This window comes from Cetorhinus maximus, chromosome 16, assembly GCF_964194155.1.
Source record: "Cetorhinus maximus chromosome 16, sCetMax3.hap1.1, whole genome shotgun sequence".
NCBI lineage: Eukaryota > Metazoa > Chordata > Chondrichthyes > Lamniformes > Cetorhinidae > Cetorhinus > Cetorhinus maximus.
The window spans coordinates 73,954,845-73,969,510 of NC_135894.1; the positions used below are offsets into that span (position 1 = coordinate 73,954,845).

General features: G+C 40.8%; 1 protein-coding gene across 2 annotated transcripts in view; it reads left to right on the top strand.

Moving 5' to 3' along the window:
• Positions 1 to 1,247: 1,247 nt before the first annotated feature.
• Positions 1,248 to 14,666, top strand: part of zbtb11 (zinc finger and BTB domain containing 11) — a 48,625-nt gene continuing 35,206 nt past the window's right edge. For both annotated transcript variants that reach the window (XM_078560062.1, XM_078560063.1), the window contains exons 1-4: positions 1,248 to 1,765; positions 9,081 to 9,319; positions 12,550 to 12,781; positions 13,612 to 14,525. In XM_078560062.1, coding sequence (XP_078416188.1) covers positions 1,456 to 1,765; positions 9,081 to 9,319; positions 12,550 to 12,781; positions 13,612 to 14,525 — 1,695 coding nt within the window. In that variant the 5' untranslated portion in view covers positions 1,248 to 1,455. The remainder of the gene's footprint in view (positions 1,766 to 9,080; positions 9,320 to 12,549; positions 12,782 to 13,611; positions 14,526 to 14,666) is intronic.

Genomic DNA, 14,666 nt, shown 5'->3' on the forward strand with positions numbered 1-14,666 from the left:
TTTGGTTCCTACCACAAACTTCATTCCCTGGCTATTAATTCTAGCCCCCTCCCTGGCCATTGTCTTAGCCTGAACCAGACTCTTTTGCAACCTTGGCATCCTTCCTGAGTTTGAACCAAGCTTCCAAACCCATATACTCCATCACCCAGACTGCCTATTTCCACTTCAGTAATACAATCCAGCTGCTGCTGAAACCCTAAGCCATGCTTCTGTTACTTCCAGACTTGACTATTCCAATGCTCTCCTTGCAGGGCTCATTATCCGCCATCTGTAATCTTCCGCTCATTTAAAGATATGTTGCCCCTGTCCTGATTTACACCAAGTTCTGCTCACCCATCATCCCTGCACTTAAGATCTATACTGGTTCCCAGTCCACGAAAACATCAAATTTAAAATACTCAACCATGTGGTCAACTCCCTCCACGGCCTTGCCACTCCCTATGTCTGTAACTTCCTTGAACCACGCATCCCTCCGAGCACTCTGCATTCCTAGAATTTTCGACTCTTGTATATACCCAATTTCCTTTACCCCCCTAAACACTGGAATTTCCTCCCGAAACCCCTCCATCTCTCTGTTCTTTAAGATTCTTCTCCTTAGATCTACCTCTTTGACCATCTGCCCTAGTATCTCTGATGTGACTTGGTGTCAAATTTTGTTCGATAACTCTCCTGTGAAGGGCCTTGGGGTGTTTTGCAATATGAAAGGGGCTATATAAATGCAAATTATTGTTCTGATGAAAGACCATAATCCTTAAAACGTAAATGTACTTTTCTCCCCACAGACACTGCCTGATCTGCTATGTGTTTCCAGCATTTTCTGGCGGGAGGCTATTTGGTCCCATATGGAATCTGCACTGGCTCCTTCGAAGAGCAATGCATTGAGTCCCACTCCCCTGCTCTTTCCCTATATCCCTACAATTCCTTGTTTCTCCTTCTCGTAATTATCCAGTCATTTTTAAAGGCTGCAATACACTCTGTTTCCAGTTTTTCCCCCACACACCTATCGAGGGATAATGGAGGAGGCTCTTCCTGGGGCAGAATTCCCTCTCCAAGAATTACAGGCATTGCAGTATATCCACAACCACCTGACATCCAGCCCACTGGGTAAGGGTAATTGTGCCTCTGGGGGAACTTTTATCTCCGAAACGACTGGAGCAGAGATTCACTTTTTGAAGAGTAGTCACTAGGAGACAAAAGAACTGCATCCGGTTCGGGAGAGGGGGGGGTCAGGGCCAGATGATGTCATCTCCGGTTGTGCAGCAGCCATTTTGTCAATCCGAGGAAACCTTTCCCGCTCCCTCCGTCCGAAACCGACCCATTTACAATAAAAAATAAATAAAAGCAATATTGGCAAGAACTTTTTATCAAAAATCCTTCTGTTGTTTTTTTTTTAAAATTTTAGTCTCTCAACCATCCCAGCGAGGCCCCGGCTGCAGCCACAGCGGGGGCTGTGACATGTCGAGCGAGGAGAGTTACAAAGCCATCATCCGCTACCTGACCAACGAGAAGGAACCTTATGCGCCGGGGACCGAAGGTAACGTCAAGAGGAAGATCCGCAAGGCCGCCGCCTGCTACGTGGTGCGGCGCGGAACCCTGTACTACCAGAAGAAGCGCAAGGACCGCGACGAGTTCGACGAGCTGGAGGTGGTGCTGGAGGCCAAGACCCGCCGGGAGCTGATCGCCTCTTTCCACCAGAGCGCCGAGGGTTTCCACTTCACCCGGGAGCAGACCTGGAGGAACATCTCTCAGAGCTACTGGTGGAGAGGTGAGGAGGGAGAGGGAGTAGGAGTGGGGGGCGAGGCCGGCACCGCGCACATACACTCCCTAAGCGGGGGGCAGTGGGGAAGCTGCAGCCAGGACACTAGGGGCGGGGAGAGCAGGAAGAGGACATGCACATTAATCATCTGGCAGGCCGGCTCGTTAATTTGAAAGCCCGGCCACTGTCCCCCCTCAGTCACAGCCGTTAACGGGCAATACAGCTCCAAAAAAATGAAACGAACCTTTTGTTTTGCCCAACGCCTTTCATCAGGATTGGACATTTATATATAAATTGTAAGTTATCACTTTGCATGGTACTGAAATGTACAGCCGGCATTTTCATTCTGTAACACTCTCTCTCACGCATTGTGCTTTTTTTTTAACAAAACTGCAACCGTTTAGTTTACGTGGAACTTGCTTTTAATAAATTAGAACCAGTCTTGTATGTTGCTAGTTTATATAATTACATGACAATTTTCATTCCTGTCAATTTAACTTGTTTTAATGTAGCTTTTTGTTAAATACCCCCTTTTAAATATGATTATGCTCAACCTAGATCTTTTATTTTGCTCTATTTCTATTGTTGCCTTAATATTGATTAATTCTGGAAAATGCTTATTAGCCTGCTTGGAACAAGGATTGCTAGATGAAAACAGTACAAGATCCACCGAGGTAGACTGCTACCCTCCCAGTACTCTCACGATACACTAATAATTCAGTTATTGACTATTCCAGGATTGTTCTAGAACACAACGGTAACCTCTGGATTCTTTTTTCTACTTTAAACCATCATCTTAAACCCTCTTCCTAAACTCCGCTCCCTTGTCTCCACCACCCTCACCTTCAACAACCTTGCACTGCAGCAACTTGCCAAGCTTCCTTAGACAGCACCTTCCAACCCACCATCTAGCAGGACAAGGGCAGCAGACAGATGGGAACACCACCACCTGGAAGTTCCCCTCCACTCAGCATCCTGACTTGGAATTATATTGCTGTTCCTTTACTGTCACTGGATCAAAATCCTGGAACTCCTTCATAGGCTGCAGTAGTTCAAGAAGGCAGCTCACCGCCAGCTTCTCAAGGGCAATTAGGGATGGCCAACAAATGTTGGCTTAGCCAGTGACACCACATCCCATGAATGAATTTTAAAATTGATTACCGAATCAATAAGAAAAAAAACAACTAACTGAGTGACTGGAAACAGTGAATAATGCTGAATGGTTTTTCAGACTGGAGGAAGTTAGTTGTGGATCACTGCTTCTCTTGATCTATATCGATGACCTAGACTTGGGTCTGCAGGGCACAATTTCAAAATTTGGGGATGACACAAAACTTCAAAGTATTATGAACCGTGAGGAGGTTCGTGATGTTCAGGCTGGTAGAATGGGTGCATGGATGGCATGGAAATTTAATGCAGAGAAGCATGAAGTGATAGATTTTGGTAAAAAGAATGAGGAAAGGCAATATAAAATAATACATTTCTAAAGGGGATGTAAGAGCAGAGGGACCTGAGGGTATTTGTGCACAAATCATTGAAGGTGTCAGGGCAGGTTCATCAAGCATACAGGATCCTGGGCTTTATGAATAGGGGTATAAGAGTACAAAAACAAGGAAGTTATGATGAACCTTTATGAAATACTGGTTCAGCCTCAACTGGAATACTGTGTCTAATTCTGGGCACCCCACTTTAGAAGGATGTGAAGGCATTAGAGAGAGTGCAGAAAAGATTTACGAGAATAGTTCCAGGGATGAGGGACTTCAATTATGTAGATAGATTGGTGAAACTGGGGCTTCGAGAAGGGAAGCTTGAGAGGAGATTTGATTGGCATGTCTGAAAGAGTAAATAGGGAAAAATTGTTCCCATTGGCAGAAGGGTTGAGATAAGGTAAATGGCAAAAGAACCAGATGCAACATGAGGAAAAGATTTTTTACACAGCAATTGGTTTGGATCTGGAATTCACTGCCTGAGAGTGTGGTGGAGGCAGATTCACTCATGGTTTTCAAAAGAGAATTGGATAATTATCTGAAGAGAAAAAGTTTGCAGGACTACGGGGAAAGGCCAGGAAATGAAACTAGCTGAGTTGCTTTTGCAACTCCTTCTATGGAGAAGCCACAGCCGCCTCCTGTGTTGTAGCCATTCTATAATTCTATAACAAATGTGAGGAGCTCATCACTTTCTTTGGATGGTCTCAATCTTAGTGACAATCAGTTGCCTCTCAGGTCCTGAACCTGCATAGTTCTCTATTTTCTCTCATGCTCTATTCAAGCTTATCTTGTTCATGAGTGCCACCTCCTGCTTCCTCAACCCTATTCTAAATGATCTGCTGACAACCCAATTTCCAACATTGGTTCCCCTGCTAGCTGATATTGTTACCAGCTCTCTCTCTCTCTCTGTCCAGATATTATTTCCCATTCCTTCAAATCTGTGTTCATCACCCATCTTCTCACAAAAAACCCTTGAACTCTTCCGTCCTTGCAAAAACAATCACATCTCCAAACTCCATTTCCCCTCCAAAGACTTTAAATGTGTTGTCACCTTCTAAACCCGTGCTCATCTTTCTCAAAACTCCACATTTGAAACCCTCCAACCAGGTTTCTGTCCCTGCCACAGTACCAAAACTGCCCTTATCAAAGTCGCTGATAACATCCTATGTAACTGTGACAAAAGCAAACTATCCCTCCTCTTCCTCTACCTGTTCCACACAGTCGAGCACACCATCCTCCTTCAATGCCACTCCAGTGTCATCCAGCTGGCTTCAGTTTTAACTACCTAATCATAGCCAGAGAATCACTGCAATGGCTTCTCTTCATGCACTTTAGGGATGGGAGATTTCTGAGTAAATGATTGTGTGGGGGCAGGGGCGGTGTGGTGGTTTGGGAAGGTAGCCTGTTGAGTGAGTGGGGGAAGGGGTTGGAAAGCGGGGCATGCGTGCATATGATGGGAGGAGGGGCTAACTAGTATGTGTATTTGGCGAGGGTGGGGGGGGGAAGAGGGGCTTCATTGAGTATTCATTCACCAGGGAATCTGCAAGGCTTGGCTGAAGCTTCTGTGAGTATGTAACTTAGTATTTTTGCAAAGTACTGTGAAAACTCATTTCATATTTATGTGATATATGTTGATCTATAATACACAAACTTTAATTATATACTGAATGTTACAATGCTGCTTCAGTGCTGTTTTGTTTTTGCTAGCAACTGCGGTCATGTTAGTTTTCAAGATTGTATTTATATATTTCATCGCTATCCCTAATTGCCCTTGAAAAGGTGGTGGTGAGTTAAAATGAGGTCACATTGGAAAATAGTTTGCGAAGTACTGCAGTAGCCCTTTGCTTCACTTCACATGTACAAAATCTAGCAAGGTCATGTTCTGTTGTCAGTGTGGACTTCATCCTATATTACATGCACTGACTGAGTTGAATGCTGAAATGCTGAGGTCACTTTGGTGGTTTAATACAAATGCATTGGTCGCAGTCTTGATGGTAATAAAAGGTAAATAAAGGTGTTATGGCACAGCAATGGTAAATGGTGAGCTGCTCAAATCCCAAAGGGAAACTTGAAACAACTGCCACAACTTGTTTTGCAATTTGTATAAATTACGCGATGCATGCCTTGGATTCAGCAGTAATAAGACCACCAAGCCTTATAGGTTTCTTACAAAACTAAATTAAACCTTTATTAATAGAAGAAATGATTTTAAATACTTACATAGATCTACAAATTATTACTATGATAACTTCTAAATCCTTAGTTAATCTGTCTCCCAATTACACCTCTGTTAAGACAACAGTAAGACACACACATTTTAAAAGAGATAGGCAAAGAAACATGATACCCTGAACAATCCAATCCAAAGTGAGTTTCCTTAACTTCAGTTTTTTGTAGACAGAAGCTTGGATGCTGAAAGCGTTTCACACTTGTTAGGTCTTAGAATTCCTACCCTTCACTCCTTTATCCTTATTTTCCTCTTTGAATGCAAATTCCCATTGTTTTGCTATGTCCCTGAACGTTACCTCCCTGATCATAAAAAATTATCATAATACCAATATTACCAGTAACCCTTGTGAAAAATAAACACACTGTTTCTGAACTTCACCTGGCTAGGTGACACATTACACCCCTTCCTTTGAAAACAATCTAGTCTGATTTATTTAAAAATGCAAATATCCTTTTACATCTTACATTCTAAACTTCCCCCATGTATACCTAATTAACATTTCAAACCTAGCTTCTCTTTTGTTACATCAAAGCCTCCAGACAGACCGGCTGCCTTTAATCCAATTAAGTCAGTCTCTCTCTCTCTCTCTCTCTCTGACGCGCACACAACTATTTTCTAATAAATTCCAGTAACATTATATCTTCCTGACAAAGGGAAAACTAATGGTTCTACCAATTTGAAGTCTAATAATTCCATCTATTTGAAGTGGCCTAGATGCATTTGCATTCACCACAGATCATAAAAGGTGCTATAATTACATGATTCCTTGTCACCAAAAAATTTCAGACCATTTTGTCTTCGGCCAAAATTTTCAGACCTTTTTGTCTTCGGCCACGCTCAACCCTGTGCTCCTGCACCATTATCTTTGGTGTGCTCCAAGGCCACAGTGCTCCCTATCTCTATAACTTCCCAAAACAAAAACAAAAATACCTGGGAAAACTCAGCAGGTCTGACAGCATCTGTGGAGAGGAATACAGTTAACGGTTCAAGTCCATATGACTCTTCACCAGAACTGTTCTGGTGAAGAGTCATACGGACTCGAAACGTTAACTGTATTCGTCTCTGCAGATGCTGTCAGATCTGCTGAGTTTTTCCAGTATTTTTGTTTTTGTTTTGGATACTCAGCATCCGCAGTTTTTTTGCTTTTATCTATTCTTGACACCTTTTTATTTTTAATCTACCTGCTGCCCCTCAGTGATATCATCAGAAAGTACAGCTCCTTTTTTCACAAGTACACAAATGGCACCCAGCTCTACCTTACCACCATCTTTTTTGACTCCTCCGCTGCCTCTAAATTGTCCAGCTCCTTGTCTGAGATCCAGTACTTGGTGACCAGAAATTTTCTCCAATTAAGCCATTGTCCTTAATCCCAGCTCCAAACTTGATTACGCGACCAACTTCATATCCCTCCCTGGCAACTGTCTTTGGCTGAACCAAATTTGTCACAACTTTGGTGTCCTATTTGACCCTGAGGTGAGCTTCCAACCACATTTCTGTACCATCACTAAATCGGCCTATTTCTATCTCTGTAATATTACCCAGTTCCATCCTGCCACAGTTCATCTGCTGAAACCGTCATTCGTGCCTTTGTTTCCTCTAGAATTAACTATTCCAATGCACTGTTGGTTCCCCTCGCATATACTACCATTTGTAAATGTAAAGCCATCCAAAACACATCTGTCTGTGTCCTAACTCACCAAGTCCCATTTACCCATCATACCTGTGCCCACTGTTCTACATTGGTTCCCAGTTAAGCAGTTTTTTAAATGAGAATTTTAAAATTCCCATCCTTGTTTTCAAATCCCTCCATGGCCACAGTGCTCCCTATCTCTATAACTTCCCACAACCGTCAGATATCAGTATTGCTCTATACTGTCCTCTTGACCATCCCTGATTTTCATCATTGCACCATTGGTGACCATGCCTTCAGTGGCCAAGGCCCTAAGCTCTGGAATTCCCTCCCTAAATGTCTCCACCTGCCTTCCTTCCTTTAAGGCCCTCCTTAAAACCTACCCCTTTGACCAAGGTCATCTGCTCTAATATCGCCTTCTGTGGCTTGGCATCAAATCTTTTGTTATAACGTTCCTCTGAAGTGCTTTGGGATGCTTCTTACATTAAAAGCACTATGTAAATACAAATTGTTGCCTGCTCACAGCTATCTCTATCAATTAGTTTATAACAGATACAGACATGAGGTGAGGATAGCCCTTATTAGTGAAAGCTTTGGGAACATAGCTTCAAAGTTACCTGTTCCTCCCAAGGTTGTTACACTCACCACATGTCATGTTTAAAATTTCTTATACAGCATCCTAAAATATTTCCTGAAAGTTTGTAGAGGAGGAACGGGCAACAGAAGTAGTCTTCCAACTGGGGATATTTATGTTGCATTCAGATCAGTATTTATCAACCACGACCAAATTTTGAGGAGAAAATTGCATAGCAGTGATACGATGACCTTTTTGTTAGTGAGTTGAAGCAATTCATCATGGTCAGCTCAGATTTAGCAGATTATGGAGTGACATTGGCAGCATTAATCTTGTATTGGCATAAAAGTTAAGTTTAGCAATACTGATTTTTTTTTATTTCTTAACAGTAGTTTGCCCAGGTTCACTTGATGTATGTAACTTTTGATGTACCAGAGATTTCAGAAACTCATTCCACAGGACCATCTAGTGGCCAGAGGCTGAAATTACATTGTAACAGTTGATACAGTGACTAGTTTAGCATTGTTGACATAGCAATAAGGTTAGGTACATGCCCTACACAAAATTTATATATAGGTGATCCCAATCTCTTGTAGGCTGTCTGGACAAGACAGTGAGCAAAAGTTATTTTCCAGGGAGCAGGAAACAATTCTGACACAAATTCAACTTTTGTTGGCTGGTGCTCAATTTCTGATAACATTGCCAGAAGCACAGGATATTCTGACCCATGTTTTGATCAGGATACAGCATGGCAAATGAGAGAAGGGAATGATGAATAATCAATAAAGTAGAATCTCAATGAGTAAAAGATTCACTCAGATAATTGTTTATTTTTAAGTTCATATGTTTCATCCACGGCGCATTATATATTAAAAAACCTCTTAAGATGTATGCAGAAGATTGTGTGGTGTGTTTAGTTTTTTGGTGTTTTGTGATTTCACTAAAGGACTCCAAGAATAATGTTTGGGAGTTGGGATAGAAAAAGAATATTTTGTGCAATTGTGATTGGGTTATTAAAGTGGCACCGACCCCATACAGTGTTATTTTCAATGTAAAATATTTGAAATCAAATTCCTTCTTTTTCAGTTTTCCATTAGATAAAGAAAACTATGCAGAAGATATCTCATTGTATTCTTGACAGCGAATTGAAGAAAAGAAGTTAAGGCAGGGCTAAACAGTGCAATTTAACACTTTTTAAGTCACTTTTTTAAAAACTTATTTCAAACAACTAGCCTACCTTTCAAAGACTAGTTGCCAATGAATCATTAATGTTCAATTTGATGACCCCAATTTTGGATTTCTTTTCACTGCACTTTTAATTTTTTTATATGGGAAGGGGAGAACTGACTCTGTGCACCTGTGAATCATCCTATATTTCTGATGACATTTTGTTTTATTTTCAGGTATTTTTAAGCAAGTGAAAGACTATATCAGAGAATGTATTCAATGCAAGGAGAAGGTCGATCGGAACAAGTCTGTATCTGCCGATACAATGGAAATCCTGGAGCAGCTGGGAATAGATACTCCGATGCTGGAGGATAGCAATGAAACTGACGACGAATTGAGTAATTCTGAGGGAAGATCCAATGTCCCTCCACGGCCTACCAGGAAAAAAAATGCCCCAAAGCAAGAATTGGTATTTGTAAGTAATATTTTGTAATAATCCGTAGATTGATGTGTTAAAGTTTTCTTTAGTAGTTATTACAGTGGAGATAGTCCAATTACAGTGCAGGAGAGCTAGAGGCAAAATAGCTCCCTACCTACCTGGTACAAAGTACCAGTAAGTAACAGTGAAATGTTAATGTTAGGAAAAAGTGTTATGTCCACTTTGATTCATTTGCAATGACAGCCACAAAGAACCTAACCCAGTTGGTTAACTAAAAAATGGGAGCTGTAAAAATATCTGAAGAGTTTTTCCCTCAATGCCAGTTTCCATCCTCTCATCGTATGATCAGACAAAGTCTAGTATGGTTTTATGAAAGGGAAATAATGTTTTACAAATTTCTTCAAGTTTTTTGAGGGTGTAACTAGTAGGGTAGATAAAGGGGAATCAGTAATGTGGTATAGCTGGATTTTCAGAAGGTATTCAACAAGGTGCCACACAAAAAGGTTAATAGGCAAGATAAGGGCACTCATGGAATTGGGAGTAATGTATTAGCATGGATAGAGGATTGGTTAACAGACAGGAAGCAAAGAGTAGGCATAAGTGGTGCATTCTCAAGTTAACAGGCTGTGACTAGTGGAGTGCCACAAGGATTAGTGCTGCAACCTTAGCTATTTACAATGTACATTAATGATTTAGACAAAGCAACAGAGAGTAATAGATCTAGTTTTGCTGACAATACAAAGCTAGGTGGAAATATAAGTTGTGAGGAGGCCATATCTCTTGCAAAGAGATATAGACAGGTTAGCCACTCACTTAACAAGATGGCATGTGGAGTATAATGTGGGGAAATGTGAGATTATTCACTTTGGTCTTGAGAGTAAAAAGACAGATTTTTTTTTTAAAGGTGTAAAATTTGTAAATGTTGATGTTCAGAGCGACTTGGGTGTGCTTGTACAAGGAACTCAGAGTCAGCATGCAGGTACAGCAAGCAACTAGGAAGGCAAATGGCATGTTGGCCTTTATTGCAAAGGTTGGGAATACAAGAATAAAGAAGTCTTGCTACAATTGTACCTGGCCTTGGTGAGACCACACCTGGAATACTGTGTGGAGTTTTGCCTCTGTATTTAAGGAAGGATATACTTGCATTGGAGGCAGCATAGCAAAGGTTCACTAGATTGGTCCCTGGGATGAGGGGGTTGTCCTATGATGGAAGGCTGCATAAATTGGGCCTATATTCACTGGAGTTTAGAAGAATGAGAGGCAATCTTTTTGAAGCAGACAAGATTCTGAAGGGGTTTCTGCTGGCTTGGGAAGGAAGAACACGGGGGCACAGTTTCAGGATAAGGTGTCAAGTGTTTAGGACTGCGATGAGGAGAAATTACCTCACTCAAAGGGTTGTGAATCTTTGGACTTCTGTACCCCAGAGGGTTGTGGATGATTATATTGAGCATTGAGTATATTTAAGGCTGGGATAAACAAATTTTTGGTGTCTCAGGGAATCATTGGACATGGGAAGCAGGCAGGGAAGTAGAGTTGAGCTCAAGATCAGCCAAGATTGTATTGCATGGCAGAGAAGGGTGGATTAACCTCATGGTGTAATCTGCTCCTAAATCTGTTGTTTTACTCCTATTTTCCTGAAAACAGCGTTGCACCGGGATATGTTTTCATTGACATCTAAATAATTATCCTTCATTTGAAAGCATGACCAGTAATGTTAGGGCAGCATTTACTAAGGGCAGGAAAATTACAGCTAAGCCTGTCCCATTCTCTCTTGTCAAGGTAAGAGGTTGGAAGCTGGGAGGGAGAGATTAGAGTTGCTCTGGGTGGAATGTGTAGCATGATCATAAACACAATCCTTTTGAATACGTTTACAATGTTGCTGTGCATAACGAATAGCATTCTTCACCATGTTGTCCACATTAGTAGACCCCCAATGGAGTCAATGTTCAGCAGTTAGGAGTGGGACCATTTTTCCCTTTCTTTCAACTGGTCTGCATAAAATGCTCAAATATAACACCCTATTGCTGCCTGAATGAAATGAGTTATTTCTGCAAAGACAAGGAATTTGATCTGGCACATTCCTCATTTATATAACTTACTATATATACTACATGATACTGTTAGCCAGCTAACTTTATGCAAATTAAATTACTGACAAGAAAAAAATATGCTCACAAGTAAAGTTCATTTATTCAAAGTGTAATATTGCAAATAATATAAGGCATTTACAATCAAGATGGCTTAACAGAGGAAACATTCTTTCGACTTGCCATTCTTGAGGTACTGTTACAAAAGCTTCATCTCATCTGTTAAAAAATTCTTATCACAATGTCTATATATGGCATGCTCAAAATGACCTGATCTTGCTTTGTCCGTGCGCAATTTTTCTAAACTAATGAGTGTATGACCATTGGATAATCTACAATACTTCTATTGATTGATATTTAACAACTAGGTAAAGACAACTTAATTTTCAGCCATTTTGTTTTTGCCATTTTCTCAGACCTTACCTATGTGCAATGCCAGCGGGCCATTACATCCATTAAGACCTAATTTAGTTATGACAAGCAGCCTCACATATACTTACTCTCAGGGTTCTGGAGCATGATAAGCATGCAGATGTTATGGGTGAAACAAACTAGTATTTCAGCATAGAAAGTCAATTCATGAAATTCTCTGTTTCTACTGTTCCTTTTTTTACTTAAGCCAGTAGTCTACACCTTAAATTTTGTTCACCTGTATCTCCCAGCAATACGCTGAGTCGTCTCATAACCTGTAACAGCGAGGAAACAGGCCATTCGGCCCACTACCTATGCCGGTATTTATGCCCCACACGACCTCCTCCCACTTTGATTTGTCTAATGTTATCAGTATATCCTTCTATTCCTTTCTCCCTCATGTACTTATCTACTATTCCCATAGCTACATCTATGCTATTTCCCTCAACCACTCCATGTGGTAGCGAGTTCCACATTCTCACTTTGAGTAATGAAACTTCTCCTGAATTCTTTATTGGATTTGTTAATGACAAGTTTATATTTATCATCCCCTGTTTTGTACCCCTTCACATGTGGAAACATCTCTACATCTACCCTATCAAATCCATTCATGGTTTTAAAGACCTCTAATGGAGCTAGATGGATGATAGTTGAAGATGGTATTTTGTGGTTCTTCAATTGGTTGATGACTACTCAGTTATTAATTGACTTAAATTATTGTAACACGTGATTTTGAAATATACAAATACTGTAAATCAATTTATTCAGGTGGATAGCAAGGGCCTTGTGAAACAGGAATCTGAAAAGCACTGTCAATTAGTGTTAGAGCAATTGAACGTTCAGAGGCTATTCAACCAGTTCTGTGATGTCACACTCCTGATTGAGGGAGAGGAGTACAAAGCACATAAGTCCATTCTGGCAGCAAGTAGCGAATATTTTCGAGAACTCTTCATCGAAAAGGGGGCGCTCTCCAGTCATGAAGCTGTTGTCGATCTTTCAGGTATGGAATAATCATATAATTTTGTAGGCGATCATTATGGCTATGAATTGTAGTGTTTATTGTCAGTACAACACTAAGTGGTTTCATGTTTGCTAAGAAGTGAGGGTAAACTTCACCCAATAGCATGAAACAAGTCTGTAGGTTATACAGGAGTTTTACTCTTGCTGAGTATAATGTGCACACTTTGTCCCAGCAGGAGTACTAGACTAGCAAATCCTGTTTGGCCATGGTCAATGTTAACTATAGCATGTTAATTCTGATGGGTTTACTGAGGCCAGTGACAGAATGTAATTAAGGTTTTTTTTTCTTTCACTCTGATACTGCTCCCTCTTCTTTGACCTACCTTCATTATCTTCCTGCCCTGAAGGCATTAGCATACCCACATGACCCAGCTGCAGTACAATTCCACATGGCTGATCGCCTTTGTGTGCTGCACCCAGATAGCCTCATTGACGGCTCAGCTATTCATTTATAAACTGAACCATCCTCTGCCCATTTTAGTCACCCCTGGCTACCTGCCACCAATTGAGAGATGATGGATTTCATATTGTTAATCCATTTTATATCTAATATATTTAGCTTTTCTTTCTTAACATCCTGAATTGAATGAGGTTATTTTGATAACTTGTTTATGTGCACTTTTTTTTCCCTCTAGTGGATTCCTGCTCATTAATTTTGTTGTCATCAGGTTTCAACATTTGTTCTTTAGCATACTTCAGTGAACCTACCTCAGTTTGTCTTCCAAGGTCTGAAAGAATCTGATTGTCATACTGATTTTAAAAATGAATTGAGATGTTATGTAAAACACCACACTTTTAATTCCCTTCTAGGTTTTAATAAGACAAGTTTTTTGCCATTGTTGGAATTTGCCTATACATCTGTCTTGGCATTTGATTTCTGCCACATGGCTGATGTTGCCACATTGGCAAGACATCTACTGATGCATGAAGTTCTGGAGATATGTGAGCATGTACACAAGCAACTGGAGGAAAGGAAAATTACAGTATACCAAAAAGGAGATGTGAAAACTCTTAATTCCAGAGTCAACACCCCAGATGTGGAGATGCCTACAGATGTTAATACTTTAGAACATCAGGAGCCTGAAACTAATGAAAGTGCTGCTGATGGCTCCATAACAGTGGTACTTCAGGAGTCTGTACAAATTCCTGTACCTGCTGAAGCTCCTCCATCCAGTATGGAAAATGAGACCCTGAATGAAGCAGTAATGCATGAATCAGAAGAGGCACAGACAGCTGAAGAACTGACAGTTCAGCAAAGTCAAGATACTGTGGATTGTCCTGCAGAAGGCAATAGTGATGAAAGCATCCAGGCTAATGAAAAAACTGAACCTGTGGAGCCTAGTATAAGTGTGCCAGATGTGGAAAGCAAAGAGAGTAATGCCACAGATGTGACAGAAACTCCCACTGCTGATGTACAGATGGACACACCTGTTGTCAATGGAAATGAGAATGAAAATCAAGTCAAAGAGGAGTTTCTAGACACCCTGAGTAGCAATGTGTCTGATGTGCCAAAACGAAAGCGTGGTAGACCACCAAAATTACATGACAAACAGAAAGCTGGGAAAGTTGCTGTTGCTTCTTCTTCCAAATGCCTCTTAGATGATACTTACAAAAGCAGATTGCGACAACGTACGCTGGCTGAAGGTGGATACATTCGGTTACACAAAGGTACTGAGAAGAAGCTACGGGCCAGAAAAACTAACCTAAAATCTGCAACACAGCAGGTATGAAATTTTAAACCGCAGTGTGTTTTGGAAGTTTTGGGCAATGGGTAATGATATGCAGATATAATAATCCTAGTCTATTATCATGTTTGCCTGATATTTCTAGTTATTACGGAAACTCTTTTGTCTGATTTTTGCAGA